Source organism: Malurus melanocephalus, unplaced genomic scaffold (assembly GCF_030028575.1).
Source record: "Malurus melanocephalus ecotype Western Australia unplaced genomic scaffold, MMel_1.1 scaffold_470, whole genome shotgun sequence".
NCBI lineage: Eukaryota > Metazoa > Chordata > Aves > Passeriformes > Maluridae > Malurus > Malurus melanocephalus.
In genome coordinates, this window is record NW_026623702.1 from 79,339 (window position 1) to 95,280 (window position 15,942).

Here is a 15,942-nt window from a genome sequence, read left to right on the forward strand (position 1 = left end):
CCCCAGCTGGAGAAGGGGAGACAGCAGGTTGACTGTGTGGCAGTTTGACTGTGGAGCTACGATCACACTCAGGGCCAGGGAGGAAAGGCAGCGGAAGCAGCAGAGACACGGCAAAGGAGGCTCAGTTGTGAACAGAAAGGGCTCCTTTCCTTCAGCATGCGCAGGAGGGCCCCGGGGCTGACACTGAGCACTCACTGAACCACCTGGCCGGGTGTGAACACAGCAGCACCAGCACTCTGGCACACATTGCTCAGGCCTGGCCTCACAGCAGCGCCGGGGCTGGAGCGGCTCCAGGGCCGTCCCACAAACACKGATATTCCTTACGCATTCTGAGGGAAAACGTTCACAGGGGACAGTGGTGCTGTCAGGTTTAGTTCTTGAATTCAAAATTAACATTTCCAAAAGAATGATTTTAAACTCAAAAGACACTTTGTACTTTGGTACCTCTTGGTCCCCAATTTCTGGAACTCTCCTGGACTAGTTGCAATGTTGTTCTGTGCACATTTCCCGCTACTCTGCATAGGTATTAAAGATAGAAGTGAAGRAAGTTTGCAATCACATTCTACTACTTGTTTGCTACAGGTTTTTCCAAAATTTTCCAAAAGCAGAACATAAGCCATATTCTAATTCAATGACGCACACAAAWACTTGGGTTGCCCCGTTTAATAGACATTGGCCAGATTTACATCAGACCCAGACATTATTTCTGATTGGTTTTGTGGGGTTGGGTTTTGTTTATTATGTTACAAACTGAAGTTCAGGGGAACTTGCAACAAGTCCCACAAAGCACAGTGCAACATTTAGAAAGAAAAGTAAACGAAACTGCCAAACACTCAATCATTTTCTGCCAGAACTGGGATATTTTTCCTAAGACATCACTTTGAGAAGGGGAATAAAATTCAAAGAATGAACTCAAGATAGTGGGAACTGCAAGGAAAAATAAGAAATGACAGCCACAACCTTTTCAATTTAAGGGCAGAATATAAGTCTAAGATATTTTTGATAAATTCTGACAAGAAAAAGAAAACAGCATACTTTAAAGTATATTGAAGCAGTGATTTTTAAACAAAGAAAGCAGAACTAGAACATCTTAAATTTTAATCCTTTCTTTACAGGTTACCTAGCCCACTTTTGATTAAGAAAACTGTAGAAAGTTAGTAACAGCCACAAGTTCACACCGAAAGGTGGCACTTGTCAATTTTCCATAGAGTCCTGCTTTACGGGGTGTCTCAAATGCACTGCTCCGATCTTCTATCATAGGTTGCTGACAGCACTTGTGCCAGATTTTAGTCCACTGGTCGCTTTTCACCATATTTCTTTGTAAACTCTTCAGCGTTCTTACAGAATTTTTTACGGTCCTTAGAGTATTCTTCAGCTAGGTCAGCCCGGAGAGGGTGCTCGGGCTGTGGATCATTCACCAGTGCTATGAGGGACTGGATTACTGTCAAAAGAAGTATAAATACCGTCAGACACTATGATGGTTAATTTTTCAAAATCAAAATGCAAGCAAAATTCCCCTGTAAGAAAAGAGCTTTAACTGCATTTAAATACATCCCCATAAATCTCAGTCCTTTTCAAGCGCAGGGCGTGAGTAAGCTGCAGCGATATGCCAAGATTTAGTTCAATGACCATGAATGAACACCAGAAAATCGTATTTGTAAACAAAATCAACATGAATAGAGACCAAAGTGCACTACAAATGATTTCCCATGTAACTGGCATCCCATCTAAAATCCTTTCCTATGGCTGAGAAAGAATCGAAGTTCCCAGACAAGTTCTAAAGGGATTGGGTAAAGATGGAATTTGCACCATGAAGCATTTCCCAACACCTGTCACACTGATGCAAGCTGTGACTGAGCCTCTTCTGGAAACCCTTTTTTSCAGCTTTATTTCCCTCTGATTCTTACTTTCATGAACAGCAGGTTTTAGTCTCAAGAGCCCAAGGCAGCCACCAGTAGAGATGCACTGGGCAAACAAAGGGGTGAGAGTGGCAAGGTGCTCACAGCAGTGTCACCAATGTCCCTGTCACTTCCCCAGGAAAGGGGAACTGCACCTGACATTTACACATCAAACCTCACATACCAGAGTGACATTTACTGCTCCATTTTCCCAACACACATCCTCACAGGCATTGGAAGTTCACAAGGATCAGGGTCCCCCTGCCCGGCCCTCCAAAGGTGTCTGTGCTCCTGGGCAGGAATGCAAGTTCTTACAATGCTGATCACTCCAGCAGATGCTGCAACACCAGAGTGGCTTCTTTTGGGGCATTGATTTCAGTCCTTTCCACATGAACAAACCTCCAAACAAATACTCAAAAKCCACACTCAAATCTGACGTCTGTCTCTAAACTGCTAAACAGGAACATTTCTTACCACAAATCCAAGTTCAAACTGCAACAAACCATCTAAGGAATGTAGAATTGATAACAGCTTCCTCCACAGTAACTCACCAGTGCTGGCCTTACAACAACTGCCACCACATTGCTGACTGCTTATGAAACCAGCAGAAACACTCAGTGACAATCCCCTCTCACTGAGCAAAGCATGCAAAAACACTACAGAGAAAATGTGTTCAATAACCTTAATAACAGTAACAACCAAAAAAAACCAGGCCTGTCAGAACAGGAGCTGCCTCAATATCAACAGMATTTGAAAACTATCCTGCCATAATAGTTGTTTTCAATATTAAGCATAAATTAATAAAAAGTACAGCAGTAAGATGCACATTCAGGATGTGGAAGGTAAATTAATGATTTATGATGAACCTAATCTCTTCACTTTCTTCACATCTGCACGAACAAAACCCATCACTTTGATGCTCTACTAATAGTGTCACATTGTTTCATTGAGAAAAGCTCAGAGTGATTTTTCAGTGCAGAAGAAATCTGAAGAAAAAGGAAGAGATATTTAAGCAGGGCTGCAGTAGCACTGTCACAGGTTCATACAACCATTTAGTAAAAAAAGATGTCGACACTAAAACAACTTCTTGAAAGMGTTAAGACAAATGAAAGACCACAACAGAAAAGATCATGAGAGATTTGCAATATTTTGATACCCAGGATTGGTTCCAAATTCTGATTTTAGCACAGCTTTTATTCACTCTTTCAAATAAAAGGGAAATTCCCTCTCTCAGAGAGATACTGACTATTTACTCCACATAAGCAATTGCTTCAGTAGTTCCAACTAACGACAACTTGATTTTCAAGCTGGGTAGAGACATGTAATTCCTTTAGTTAAACAGAAAAGGCTGACAGGGCCAAGAGAGCTGCTCAGGTGTTAACAGAAACCTTCCACACATTGTTTCCATCTCCTCTCTCCCRAGAATCTTTGTCCTGTACAACCAGGGATAAATCTACAACAAATCTAAGATCTTGGCCGTCCTATTTCACAGGTTCTTTTTGCTGCCACCTCAGTTTTCCCAATATTGAGCTGCTTCATCTCTTCTGAAACAACTACAAGAATTTGCCTGTTTTGTCTTTGGGCAAGATCACACAACTGGAAGTRCTTTTATTAGCATGCAGAAGTACACAGGAAAATGAAATCCTAAGTACAGCATTGTTGCCTATCAGGAACACAGATCATGTGAAAACTACCTTGAAGAGCCTGGAATAGAGAAATACTTTCTCCTATGGAGCAAGATACTTCAGTGTCACTGAAGTTCTAGCACTGCCTAAACTGCCACTCATTTGAATTAATACTCTTAAAAAATTAGCATTTTTTGCAAGGATGTTTGGTTTCTATAAGAATAAAAGCTAAATATCCAACTAATCATTACGTGCCAGAAAACACAAAATTCTCACCCAACAACTAATGAAAGCAACAACAACAGAAAAAAACCCCWACTTATATCACACTCAAGACTGCCACAGAACCTGATGAAACTTTTCCTTACAATATTTAAATTCTCATCCAAAGACACTCTACACAATAAGCCYGACAGCAATGATCTTTTAAGAACTACAACTTAATCTGTGTTATGATTTCAGATTTTGTTTATGACTCCCTTGGTATTTCAAACCATATGTTCAAATCACTTAACCACATGGCAGATTATAAAATATACAAAGCTTTGAGGTTTTGGACACTTTCTTTCAARCATCCAGGAATTTACTGAACACCTCTGGATTCTGAAGTCATATTTTAAAAAGAAATACAGAATAACCCCCACACAAAGTACCAGCAAAATTTCAAAGTATGCTCAGGATACTTCCTTCATAAACTCCTCAGTCATGAAGAGTTTTGTGGTTTCCYGGAGGTGGAAATGCCACTCCAGTGCCAGCACCTCACATTCCAGTAACAAAATGAGATTCCACAAGAYTTGTACTCTGCTCACCACACGTGATGCATGACACAAACCTCACAATGAACATAACCTCAGAGCACTGAGCAGCTGACAAGCTGAAAAACTATTAGCTTTAAATTCAAATACACTGTGAAGTTTCTCAATACCCAGTTCCTTCTCCACAGAGTCCTACCTTGGTCAGTTTTGGTTGCTGGCTTCCAGTTTTCAGCACTAATTACTGGCAGACAAACCTGCCCCTTTTCATCGATGTTAGGGTGATAGATCTTTGTTTTAAATGTAATCTTAGGAGGTTTGAATGGATATTCTGCTGGGAAGTTGATTTCAATTCTGAAGGCTCCTTTATCATATGGAGGATTGTCCTGCAATAAGAAGGCAGAATGTCAAGAATGTGGCACATGGTAATGGACACAAGTGAAAAAAAGCATGGTACAGATTTGGATTTCTTTCATCTCTTGAATGACCTCTGTGAAAGGCACTTTCTACCAACACTTCTGCCAGGTCTATGTGTCAGAAAACCTCAAAACCTATTTGGGGAGAGGCAATACAACCTGCACATTTGCATCCACCCTGGAAAAAGCAGGTTGCCATTGTCCTACACCTGGCTGACACTTCTATTGATAAGGAAGCATCCAACTCCATTTACTTCCAACTCAAGGCCCTGTCTAGTTTCATTCCCAGCTTTATGTTTCCAAAAACACAGTAAACCCTTTCCAATACACAAACAGGAGGCCTGACAAGGGAAAGGGGTTTCTGAGCACAGTTATTYTGTGTGTCTCACAACATGGTGGCATGAACAGCAAAGCTATTTGATTTGTCAGATCTCCCTAAACGTTCCGAGCACGTTTTTGTGCTGACTACACAAAAATTTGCTGAGCATTCATTGGTACTAAAGATAGATATTCACTGTGTTTGCTGATGAGAACATTCTGAATTTGTATGCAGTTTTAGCACCCACTCTTATCAGATCARTTTTGAAGGAGCAGGATGAGAGAACTGTGAAGTGAGCAAAGCAGTTCTTCATGAAACAGAAAAAACAATGCYCAGAATTTCACTTAGAAAACCTGTTAGACTATTGATACTGCTTCAGATACTGCACAGAAGAGGAGGCAGAACAAAAATAAACCATYGCTACATTTAAAGCCTATGAAAACACCATTCTGCACTGAAAACAGTAACTATGGGATGAAGCCTTTCCAAACACTCTGGGAACAAGAATGAAAGGATGAGAGTTTCCAGTTGGTGTAAAGTATAATCACACACATCCTTCATTAGCATCCAGACCATCCCCTGCAATCAATCCCACTTCAGGATTTACCAATATTTGGGATGGGGAGCATTCTATTAAAATATTAGTCAACAGAAAACATTTAATTTTAGGCTTATCCATGTGGATAATYTGGTTATGTGTCTGTAAGAAATACAGCACATTTCGTGCAATCAGAGGGAGAGGCAACTGCAGCAGCTTTAAAATAATTTTTTACTCGAGCAACCCMAAAAGCTTTGGAAGTTTAAGTAATCATTTGTGGTAGTGCTGACAACTTAGGCAGTCACTGTCCTCTTTCCCCACAGCTCAATTGTTCTTGCATCCATCACATGCTGTAATTTGTGAGGATGTTCAGTGAACTGACACGGGAAGTGACCTGCCTTAAAAACATCCATTTTCTTCACTGTACCTCAGCAATACACTGAGTCAAAGATGTAAGTAGAGTATTCAAGCAATTGATTTCCAGCTATTTGTAGTATTTGTTTTGACATTGACAAGAGAAATAGTATTTTAAATTCYGAAGCACAGGTTGCATTCAACTGGAGTGGTTTTGCTCTGCAAAAGTTTGTCCATAGACAGCAGTTTTGATTAAGTGAAATGAGATTCATGGTACACCAATGTACTCTCTTGTGAGAACAAAGAGACTGGACTAGATAGTCTTGTTTTGATGTTGAAATCAAATAAACAGTGTACCTTGGCCACCCCCAGGACACAAAATAGCTAAAGAGACAGTAACACTAAAACATCCACAGCATATACTCACAATAAAAACTAAGACTACTCTTTGAACACAAACAATACATTTTAAATTACTATAGAAAGCATAATTTCATTACAAAATTCCCCCTTAACTATACCAGCAGTGAATTTGAGGCCATTTCCCCTGTACTGGGGCATATTACAAATCAAAAGGCAGGTCTGGGGCATAGCTCACTGCATCAACATTTGAACACTTGTGATGCTGCAAAGCTTTGCAAAACAAACACCAGGCTCATCCTCTGGTGAGCAGAAACTGTTAAAAATAGCTGCTGTACACCACACATTCCTAATCTTAACAGGAATAGACAAGTATTTTTGTATTTTGTTTTATTAGTCATATTTACCAACCTTACACAGCTTCAAAGCATTATCAAAGAGCTAAACTGTTACACACGAGCCACAAAGAGCAGAGTGGCTGATTAAAGCAGGTTGCTCCTCAGCTCTGTCAGATTTCAGTGTCAGATCCCGCCTGCTTTGTTTGCAAGAGTAGCGTCAGCCACTCGGAGGAATCACTGGCAGGCACAGAAGTAAACAGTAAATTTAATGTATTCCACAGCATTCAAAGTGCAAAGGCCCAGCCATTACCTCAGCCTGTGCTGTGAACTCAGAACAGCCTCTGACTAACAAGGCAAGGCACTGCTACAGAGATGGCTCAAAGTCTTACTCATACAATAAAACTGCTCATGCAACACACACTGCTTGGGAGGMTTTCTGGTAGCACCCACAGAAAACCACAACTGCAGCCCCAGTGGCTCATCCCCTATTGCTGCAAACTAAAAATAGCTCTTAGAACCAAGGGAGCCACTGCCCACTGCTAGGGGCCACAGGAGGTGAAAATCCCAGTGACTTTCAACCAAGAAACCAACACACCACATTTCCTACTTGCCCCTTAGTAACAAATACCTCTCTATTTGACTAATAAAATGSCTATCTATTTCAATTAAAYATTCTCTTAGAAKACTGYAGTRCTTKYAAAAAAWTAAGTGAAATAGGTTTATTCTGGCATTAACTGATGCCTAAATAAAGATAGTACTTCCTTTGAAAGAGCTCACTTTTGAAAATTCAAACCTTCTCCTTGCATTGAAATTTTCCCAATCAACTTTAGCATAGTAATAAATCTAGTAAATGAAAAAAAAAATCATATAAGAAATATTCCATATTTCCTTCCTTTTTCCAAAGTCATGTAGATTTTGTACTTTAAGCTTAATGTAAACCAAACTTCCCTTGCTTCCCCCTTCCAACACCCCTCCCAGTAGSCCAGGGCAACCTCTGAGCTCCAGCCATGGGCCTACAATAACGAATTATTTCATGGTCACCAGCAGCCCTACTGAGCAATGGATTTATGACATACAAATGATCCTCATTTTATTTTAAAGCTCATAAGGAGTAGTCTATACTCACAGGAACAATAAGCCCTTGCCAGGTCAATAAATTAGCTTCATCAACCTGGATATTACGGAAGTTTTTCATTCCACATTTGCGGATTTCTTCAAGCTCCTGAAAAATAAAGCAAAGTGGTAAGTTAATGACTGCATTAAGCAAGATGCTCACATTTATTTTTCAAAATGCTTAAATATCAATGTGGGTTTCTTTAAATAGTGGTGGCAACCCACATAAATGAAAAATAAAACTCTGCACCTGTAAAAAGTAAAATTCTCTGAGACAAGATATCTCTGAGACCCTTATTTTTCAGTATGTGAGGAAAACACAAAAATGTCTTGCTATTAACATCCTTATAGACACAATGAAGCAGAAGTATTTAAAAAGTACATTTAAAAATGTTTTTCTATCTCAAATGTAAATCAGTGCCTTTGGTCACGGACTACTAATAATACTATGAGGTGAAGAAATAAAATGCATCTTAGCACTTGTCTGAAGGAGAACAGTGATTTGGAAGAACTATTTCATAACAGTTTTAAACAGGGATAAAATCACTTAACAGGTCAATTATTTCAACTGAAAATGAACAAATTCCTGCATGACCAGCTTAAATTGATCCAAACCCAGAAAAATACCAATCTAAGCCAAACAAGCCTTGTTTAGACCAATAACTTGAAAAGATTCAACTTTCRCTCTGTTTAGCACCTCAAAGCTCCCAGTATACATTAAGATTCCTCTCTTTAAAGCTGTGTCAGTYTTGAGCAAGGTTATCTTTCTGCACCAGCCAAACTATTTTTAAGCACTTAGCGAACCAGGTATCACCAAAACAAGTATTTCAGCATTTTTACATTTAAAATGACATACAGGCCTTAGTGTAGGGACTGTTTCCGGGAGTATTTCATAAGACCTACAAAGAAACACCTCAAGGTTTCACTTCTATTTCCCCCACAACARTTACAGTCCTTTGCTGCTGAACTCTGCCATGTTAACTTTAAAGAGAATTTAACTGAATACAAATTCAAAAGTCATCCACAGCAAAACATAAAAGTTTGCCAGTGCTTTCAAAAGTGCAGCACATGCCTGGTGGCTGCATAGGTTAGGAAAAATGTTGCTTATACAGCAGCTCTGGTGTGCTCTGACAGGGCTCAGTTCTGCACTGGGTGCAAAATTAGGCTGGATATAATTATGATAAACCCACCAATTACAAGCAAAGGCATTATACACTGAAAACCAAAAAAAAATCAGTTTTCCTGCTACAAGTGCTGTACTGTCCATGTTTTGGTTTGTTTTCCAAAATAGCTCTATGTTCAGCTTGGATCAAACCTTTCTGCATTTGACTGGCAGATTTAATACCYGCAGTAACCTCCTGCATAAATTCGGCATCATGATAAAATTTGAACCCAAAGGGAAAACAAGAATTCCAAACACACATGAAACAAAGATCATGAGAGCCACATACCAGAAAATGAACACTTACATTGTACCCACTGCACCTCCTAAAGCAAGAGCATACTCTGAACACAGAGTTTAACCTTGGAGTCTTGGATACCAAATAGATGCCTAACACAATCTTCATGACACTGACTATTTAGTCTACATCCATGCAATAATCCCCAAATTCCACTGCTGCTCGATTTTATGCAATGTCACAGACAGTTTGGGKTTTTTTTTAAAGCGCTAAGAGGATTATCCTATTTCTTTAAAGCAGGAAAACATAAACCCCCCCAAAATAATCCTGTGAAGCATACTTATGGGGATAGAGAGCAAACCAAAATATTCAAAAGAAAATAACCTTTATGATTGCAGCTTTAAGAGGTGCTTTACCATCACTCAAAGTGCAAATCCCCACAGTGCCTTACTYTGAGTGCTCCTGCACAAAGCAGCAGCTTAGGGAGAGCCGGATGGATCCCAGGCTGACTCTGCCCTGACAGGGTCAAGGGAATAACTTGCTCTGAACTGAGTTTAGCTGCTCACTCCCATCACATACAGAACTATGAAGTCCCAGCAAACCACTGCTCAACAGCATGTAAAAGGGATAAATTCAATTCCACACTAAATGTAACACATCAAACATTGGGAACAAAATAAGCTAATCATGCAGTMGGTATTTAAGCATGAATAAACGTGCATCATCACAAGTGCCTTCATTCTAAAACAAGGCAAGGAAAATGGGTTTAGACTATYTTCTAGTTCCTATATTAAAAACATGTACATGACAGAAATATCCCCCACTATGCCCAGTGGGATTGCAGCTTCCATACAGGAACTTTTGTCCCAGGTTCAGACCACAGCATTACACTACTGCTGGCCCAGAGAACAATTGTCCAGATGCAAAAAAAGGGAGGACTATGACTCTGTAATTCAGGTATGTTATTAAGCTAATAAAACAYATTAGAAAAGCGTGGCTTCATACTTCTGGAAAATTAAACACCTACATTTCRTAGCTAGATTCAGGTTWAAAAACTGGATGCTGAATTAGGAAATGTATGAATCCTGTGCAGAGATCATTATAAAATTGTAAAACTTTGTGTGCAATCAATGAAAAAGTTGAAAATGAATATACAGGTTGTTCCCCAYGTAAGAGAGGGAATTAAACAGTCCAGAGGCACTAAAAAACTAGACAAAAATTATTCCGGCCATCTTCCTCTTTAACTGCCATGTGAGGCCTTTGCAGGAAACCAATTCCAAAACCAAAGCCGTGGTAAATTCCTGGAGTGTGTCAGGSCTGTACCCTGCCCTTCTCCTGCGGGAGGAGCTGACAGCTGAGTGAGAGACAGCCAGGGATAAAGCTGGCAGTTCCATGCCTCATAAGCAGGCAGCACTGCAGAGGTCAGGGACAATCAAGCCACCTTAGCCAGGCATGCACCTGAACTATGGGCTTAGGCAGACTGCAATTTATACTAGAAAATTACTTTTCCCATACTAGAAGTGTTTCAGACTTCATGTATCACTCCAAATGAATCAACTCCGTGGTGGAGTTCTTTACAAACAGCTTTTCTCCCACTACTGTCCCCACCACTGCAATGTAACACTACCCAAGTCGTGCGTTCAGGAGTGGTAAGAACTTCACCATTCACAAATTAAGGGTGTGAGGGGAGGTTGTTTTGGCTTTTTCTTCTGGCAACAGCCAAAACCCATAACAAAGATCTAACTGCCTCAGGGCTATGGAGGCAGACACAACTGCAGTGTAAAAGTACTGTTAAAAAAGTGAATGAGCTACTAAATACTTTCAAGCAGCACAGAGTAAGAGCTAACAATACATCTAACATAGGCTTGAGCAACTCCAAAGGGACAAAACCTACTTTATGAGGTAAAATGATACAGTCCRGCTATTTATTTCAAAGTAATACTTACTAGTCTAGGCAGACAGTAAATAGATTATTTCCTTTTCTTGTCCTCCACCCCTTAATTTTGTCAAGTAACATAATTAAAGGAGCACAGGAGGAACGTAACTAAAGGTTAGATGACTGCAGTAAGAATTTCAATCAGTCTTCATTCCCCACTCTGTTATCAACCTTGCATGTGACCTTGCTGCATCGGTTTCCCCACTAGAAAAACTGAAATGTCTTACTTCACAAGGCTCTCTTGAGATGATGTTTGTAATTTGGAAATGTTCACAGGAAGTGTTATACACAGCACATGAAATGGAGAACACATTGTTTCAGAGGTGATGCCTGATCATCAAGTATATAAGGCTGAGGGCAGTTATACAAATACATACTGCTTCTCATATATAATCATTAAAGGTTTAAAATTGTACCTTTCAATACTGTGTAATCATTTGTGCTGCTCATATCAAAAAACTAAATGTGTGAAACCAGAGAGAAATGCAGCATCAGCTTAAAAGGCAGGTAAGTCTTTCAAAAAGCCTGCAATTGTTTTGTCTGTGCGTCTTTCAAGTTCTGGAACTTCTCTAAAAATCCAAGCCAGATAGGAAAATGCAGAAAAGGCAAATACTTGTAAGAGTGCAGTCCTGGAATATGGGAGTAAGTGTAAGTGTAAGAGCTCATACTGACTTTAGTGAGTTCTGCATCAAACCCACAATGCCATTAAATTCACAAACAAAAACAGAAGTCTACCGAAATAACTTCAAAGCATTATTACAACTTTCATTAACATGCTTATGAATACATTCTCTAAAAATGCCTGTAAGTCAAACAGGCTACAAAACACTGATCAGGAACAGGCCAGTTTCACTTTCTTAATTTACAGTATGGAGAAATATTACAACACCTTACAATCTGATTTTACCACACAAAAAAACCATCTATCACAAATCTAACCAAAAACTCAAATAGAATTTAGTTCTTACAAGAAACACCAGTAAGCTTCCTCTGCAACGTTACAACTCTGTATACTCATGTCTTATTGTCTGAAAAATTCTACTTTTTGGCAAAGTATTTTCATTTGATTAAAAATCCTTTTGTCAATTCTTTCTCAGTTTCAAAAAGGGAAAAGGAATCAATATCCTCAYTTCTGCCTAAGGACAATCATACGTTGCTCAAAACCGTATTTCCCTTGTTACTAAGAACTGAAGTTTTCATCAATTTAGAATTATTTTTCAAGCAACAGAGTTGTTTAAAACYCCTTCAATATGGGAGCACTATGGTGTTTACAGGACCACAGCATCCTGGAGATTGCAGGTCACCTATCTGGGTGTGGTCCCATGTTTGTGTTTTATCACAGACTTCAACAGTTGCATAAATGTTTGACTATGCAACTATGGAAGCAGAGTAAAAACAATAAAATTAAAATAATTGTCTATGTATCTCMCTTCATATGTGAAGTGCTATTTACTTTTTCAATCCATTTTCAATTTCTAACACTGAAGATACTTTTGAACATTTAAAAACCAGGAAACCAAAGCATGGATCTTACAGACACCTGAGCTCCATCCCAGGCAGTGACCAAGGAAGGGCACAGCTCCACATCTGGAGCAGCACAGCCTTCTCCAACAGCACCCAAACRCCCTGTGGGAGGTGCAGCTCAGCACCCCTCGAGACTACACCTGCAAGTGCTGTGGGTATCCAGCACCACAACAGCTTTCCCTCTGCAACTCCCCACCACCCCTCCACACAGCATTTTGTTACGGATCCAGCAGGGAGAATGGCTTGTTTTACATTGCAGGTGGCAACTGAGCAAAGCCGTTCCTTGAAATCTCTGGCGTGTCTCCAGGAGATCCATGTTCCCCATCATACATGTCTGGAGACAATTTCTATCAGAAAGGGCCATGAAGTTGAGTACCTCCTTTAAAAGAGAAGTCTTAGATCCTTTCCTAAATACAGCTGGGGCTCTCTGWAGAGGTGTAATGGTGGCTCAAAACTCCACCTCAGATATCACTGGAATATGAGTCATTAGCCATGTTTATTTCACATTTTTGCTAAGCTAGGTGTGCTCCTGGAAGGGCACACCTCCATGGAGCTGCTGTGATTCAGTGGAGAAGACTGTAGTTAGATGGCACTATTTGATGGGATAAAGCTTGGCAAAAAGAGGCCATAAAAAAGGTCTTTGGCCTAAGGAATCTGATTTGCTCRAACACACCCTCAGATAACAAGTCAGTCTTGTTCTCTTTGTAACTTGAATTCATGTTTAAAATTGAACAGTCCAAGTACAATTTGTAATGCTTCTTCCACACAGAGGTTTGTCAACTGTAAATGCAAATGGCTTCCCCAGTTAGAAAAGGGCATCCATTTCCACCTGGACAGTGGAAACGACTCAGTTTTCTACAGGCAGACAGTGTGTTATTATGGATGTACTACATCCAGCCTCTTTGAGCCATGGTGATTAATGTGAATAACTATGATGCATGACTTGAGTCCAGAAAAAAAAAATGCAGTACTTCAAAATGTTGGCAAGACCTTAAGGAAACAGCAATTGCTTAATTTTATATAACTATCTATAAAGGTTTAAGGTTTAGTCTCATTCATCAAAGACAAACCTGATATTTAGCTCAAAAAAAGACAGTTAATGCTGATCCTAAATTATTTTAAAGGTAATTGAGTRATACACTGAAAAACCCTATTTCCTTTAGTTATAATCACTCATCATTCCAAGACCCTGACAAAGACACCCCAAAGACTCATCCCAATTGCAAAACYTCAGCAGTGATAGACTTTGATTTARAAGACTGAAATTGTGAATTTGGGACATTAACAGTGATATTAGGTGATACACATTCGAGTCTGGACCTTCACAACATCATGCTGCAGCAATCCCGATGACATCATCCCTACGAGAGCTCTACTTTGTTCCTACAGAGATGAATGGCAAAACCAGAGCCATTTGGGCTGACTCGACTCCCCYGAGCAGGAAGGGAGCTGCCTTTCTAACAGCCTCTGCAAGTTGTGTGACAGAGCATCTCACAGCTCTTGAACTGCACAAAAACCACACACAACGTGAACAACACACAGATATCAGGCAATAAAAACAAAAGTGAAAATACAAGAGGTAAGTTATCAATGTCTCCTTCTTCCCACAGCACTCCCTCTGAGAAAAAACTRCCACACCAGTTTTCTAGAAAATAAGGTCACATTATCAAAACTCCTTTTTATTACACTGTAGTAAAAGACTGAAGCACTAACTAATATTAGTTTCAGAAGTACAGTGAAAATGGCGAGAGGGGGTTGAAAAGCAAGAGGCACTGAAAATAAAAAGGACAATTTTTCTTGCCTTTCAGATTTATTTTCTATTTTAAAATTAAAAAAAAAATTGAAAATAAATACTGTTCCTAACAGAGTAGTAGTGATGTGCTTTTGAACGATTAATGTATTTTTTTTCAGAACAGGCAGAAAAGCTGCCTTACAAAAATAATAAGCAACCATTTAATTTTATATTTGAAACTAAGGGGAACCTTATTTGACTACAAAGCAACAGACATATTGATTATGATACTAAAGCCCTGACAAATATAGCAGCTATCAAAAATGAAGTAAAGAATGAATACCATCTCACCAGGATCCTTAAGGACAATTAAAGGTTTATGCCTAGTGATTTTTAATATATATGAATGACACTGCAGGCAATGTATCTATTTAATTTTTAAATGCTCCATGGAAATAAACAACAAAATAAGCCTTATAGAAGCAATGCTGAGCTACTGGTTTCTTCCAAAATAATCAAGTTATAATGGTTATTTATGCATCTGCATMATTAAGGAAATGCAACTTCAGGACATGCCATGAACACCTCCTGGTGAAATCCCAGCCCTACTGGGAGTCCACATCGTTGAAGCCAGCTCTAAAACTAGTATTAAAGGATTACATTTAACAGAATCATCCAAATATCTGCCAAATCCCAGTGCAGGGTTACTCTGCTCCCCACAAGGGCAGGTTTTCTAACAAGGATGAAACAATCACTCCACACTTACAGGGTCTTTCCCCTTCATTTCCCAGGACTGGCCTGTAAAGTTCATTGATTTCCTCACAGGCACTTGGCATGCAAATCCTGTTGGGTACTCCCATAGCATTTTACAGATGAATAAATTTTATGTCACTACGTATGCGTGTCCTAGGCAAACCTCACTGCTTACAGTTTGTGATGTTAATTGGCAATTATATACAGCACATAAAATAAATGTGTGTGCTTTGGGGGCAATGGCTACTATTTTCCTTTCAAGAAGCATCTTCCTTCTCAAGGAAAATAACGAGAAACATAATCCCGAGTGATATTTTAGCATTAGCTACACGCGTTCTTGGTTAAATCCCAACTGGGGCCGAGTTTCCATTTCCCAGTATCATCCACGGTTCAGAACAAATAAGAGTGAAGACAAAAACATTACCACGTCCGCAGCGAATGAAGAAACTTCTGAACCCAGGTCCATGTTTCTGTGTGATAAACCTCTTACTCATACAAGGAAGAGATTACTCTCCGAAACAACGAAAACGAAATTATTTCATCCCTGGGCGTCTGGGGACGGTTCCTCACCGGGGCGAGCGCGGGGGAGCGGCGAACCAYCCCCCGCAGGGAGGGAGGGAGGAGAGGGCGCTTCCCCGCCGAGCCCTCCCCCGGCAGGGCCGCCGAGCCCTCTCGCCGCCCCGGGGATGCCCCGGCCCCGGGCGGCGGCGTTTCCTTCCCCCCGTCCCTTCCTCTTTGCTTAGTCACCCTGGAGCCCCCCGAGGGAGGGGGTCGGCGCGGCCCGCGGCGCCCGCCCAGCGCCTYCCCTTAGCCCCGGGCGGCAGCCGGGCCCGCGGAGCGCTGTCGGAGCGGGGAGCGGCGGCGAGGGGGGGGCGGCGCGGCCC

The 15,942-nt window shown here is 40.4% G+C and overlaps 1 protein-coding gene across 1 annotated transcript; it reads right to left on the bottom strand.

Moving 5' to 3' along the window:
• Positions 1-1,081: 1,081 nt before the first annotated feature.
• UBE2L3 (ubiquitin conjugating enzyme E2 L3) lies at positions 1,082-15,604 on the bottom strand. Its single transcript, XM_057380754.1, has 4 exons — positions 15,483-15,604; positions 7,727-7,822; positions 4,475-4,661; positions 1,082-1,441 (listed from the first exon to the last, which is right to left on the bottom strand). The coding sequence occupies exons 1-4, from the start codon at positions 15,522-15,524 to the stop codon at positions 1,287-1,289; spliced, it is 480 nt and encodes a 159-aa protein (XP_057236737.1). The 5' UTR covers positions 15,525-15,604; the 3' UTR covers positions 1,082-1,286.
• Positions 15,605-15,942: the final 338 nt, after the last annotated feature.

Coding starts and splice junctions, on each gene's coding strand:
- UBE2L3 (XM_057380754.1), bottom strand. CDS start 15,524: ATGGACCTGGGTTCAGAAGTTTCTTCATTCGCTGCGGACGTG. Junction 7,823..15,482: donor CTTCATTCGCTGCGGACGTG/GTAATGTTTTTG, acceptor TTTATTTTTCAG/GAGCTTGAAGAAATCCGCAA. Junction 1,442..4,474: donor AGCAACCAAAACTGACCAAG/GTAGGACTCTGT, acceptor TTCTTTTGACAG/TAATCCAGTCCCTCATAGCA.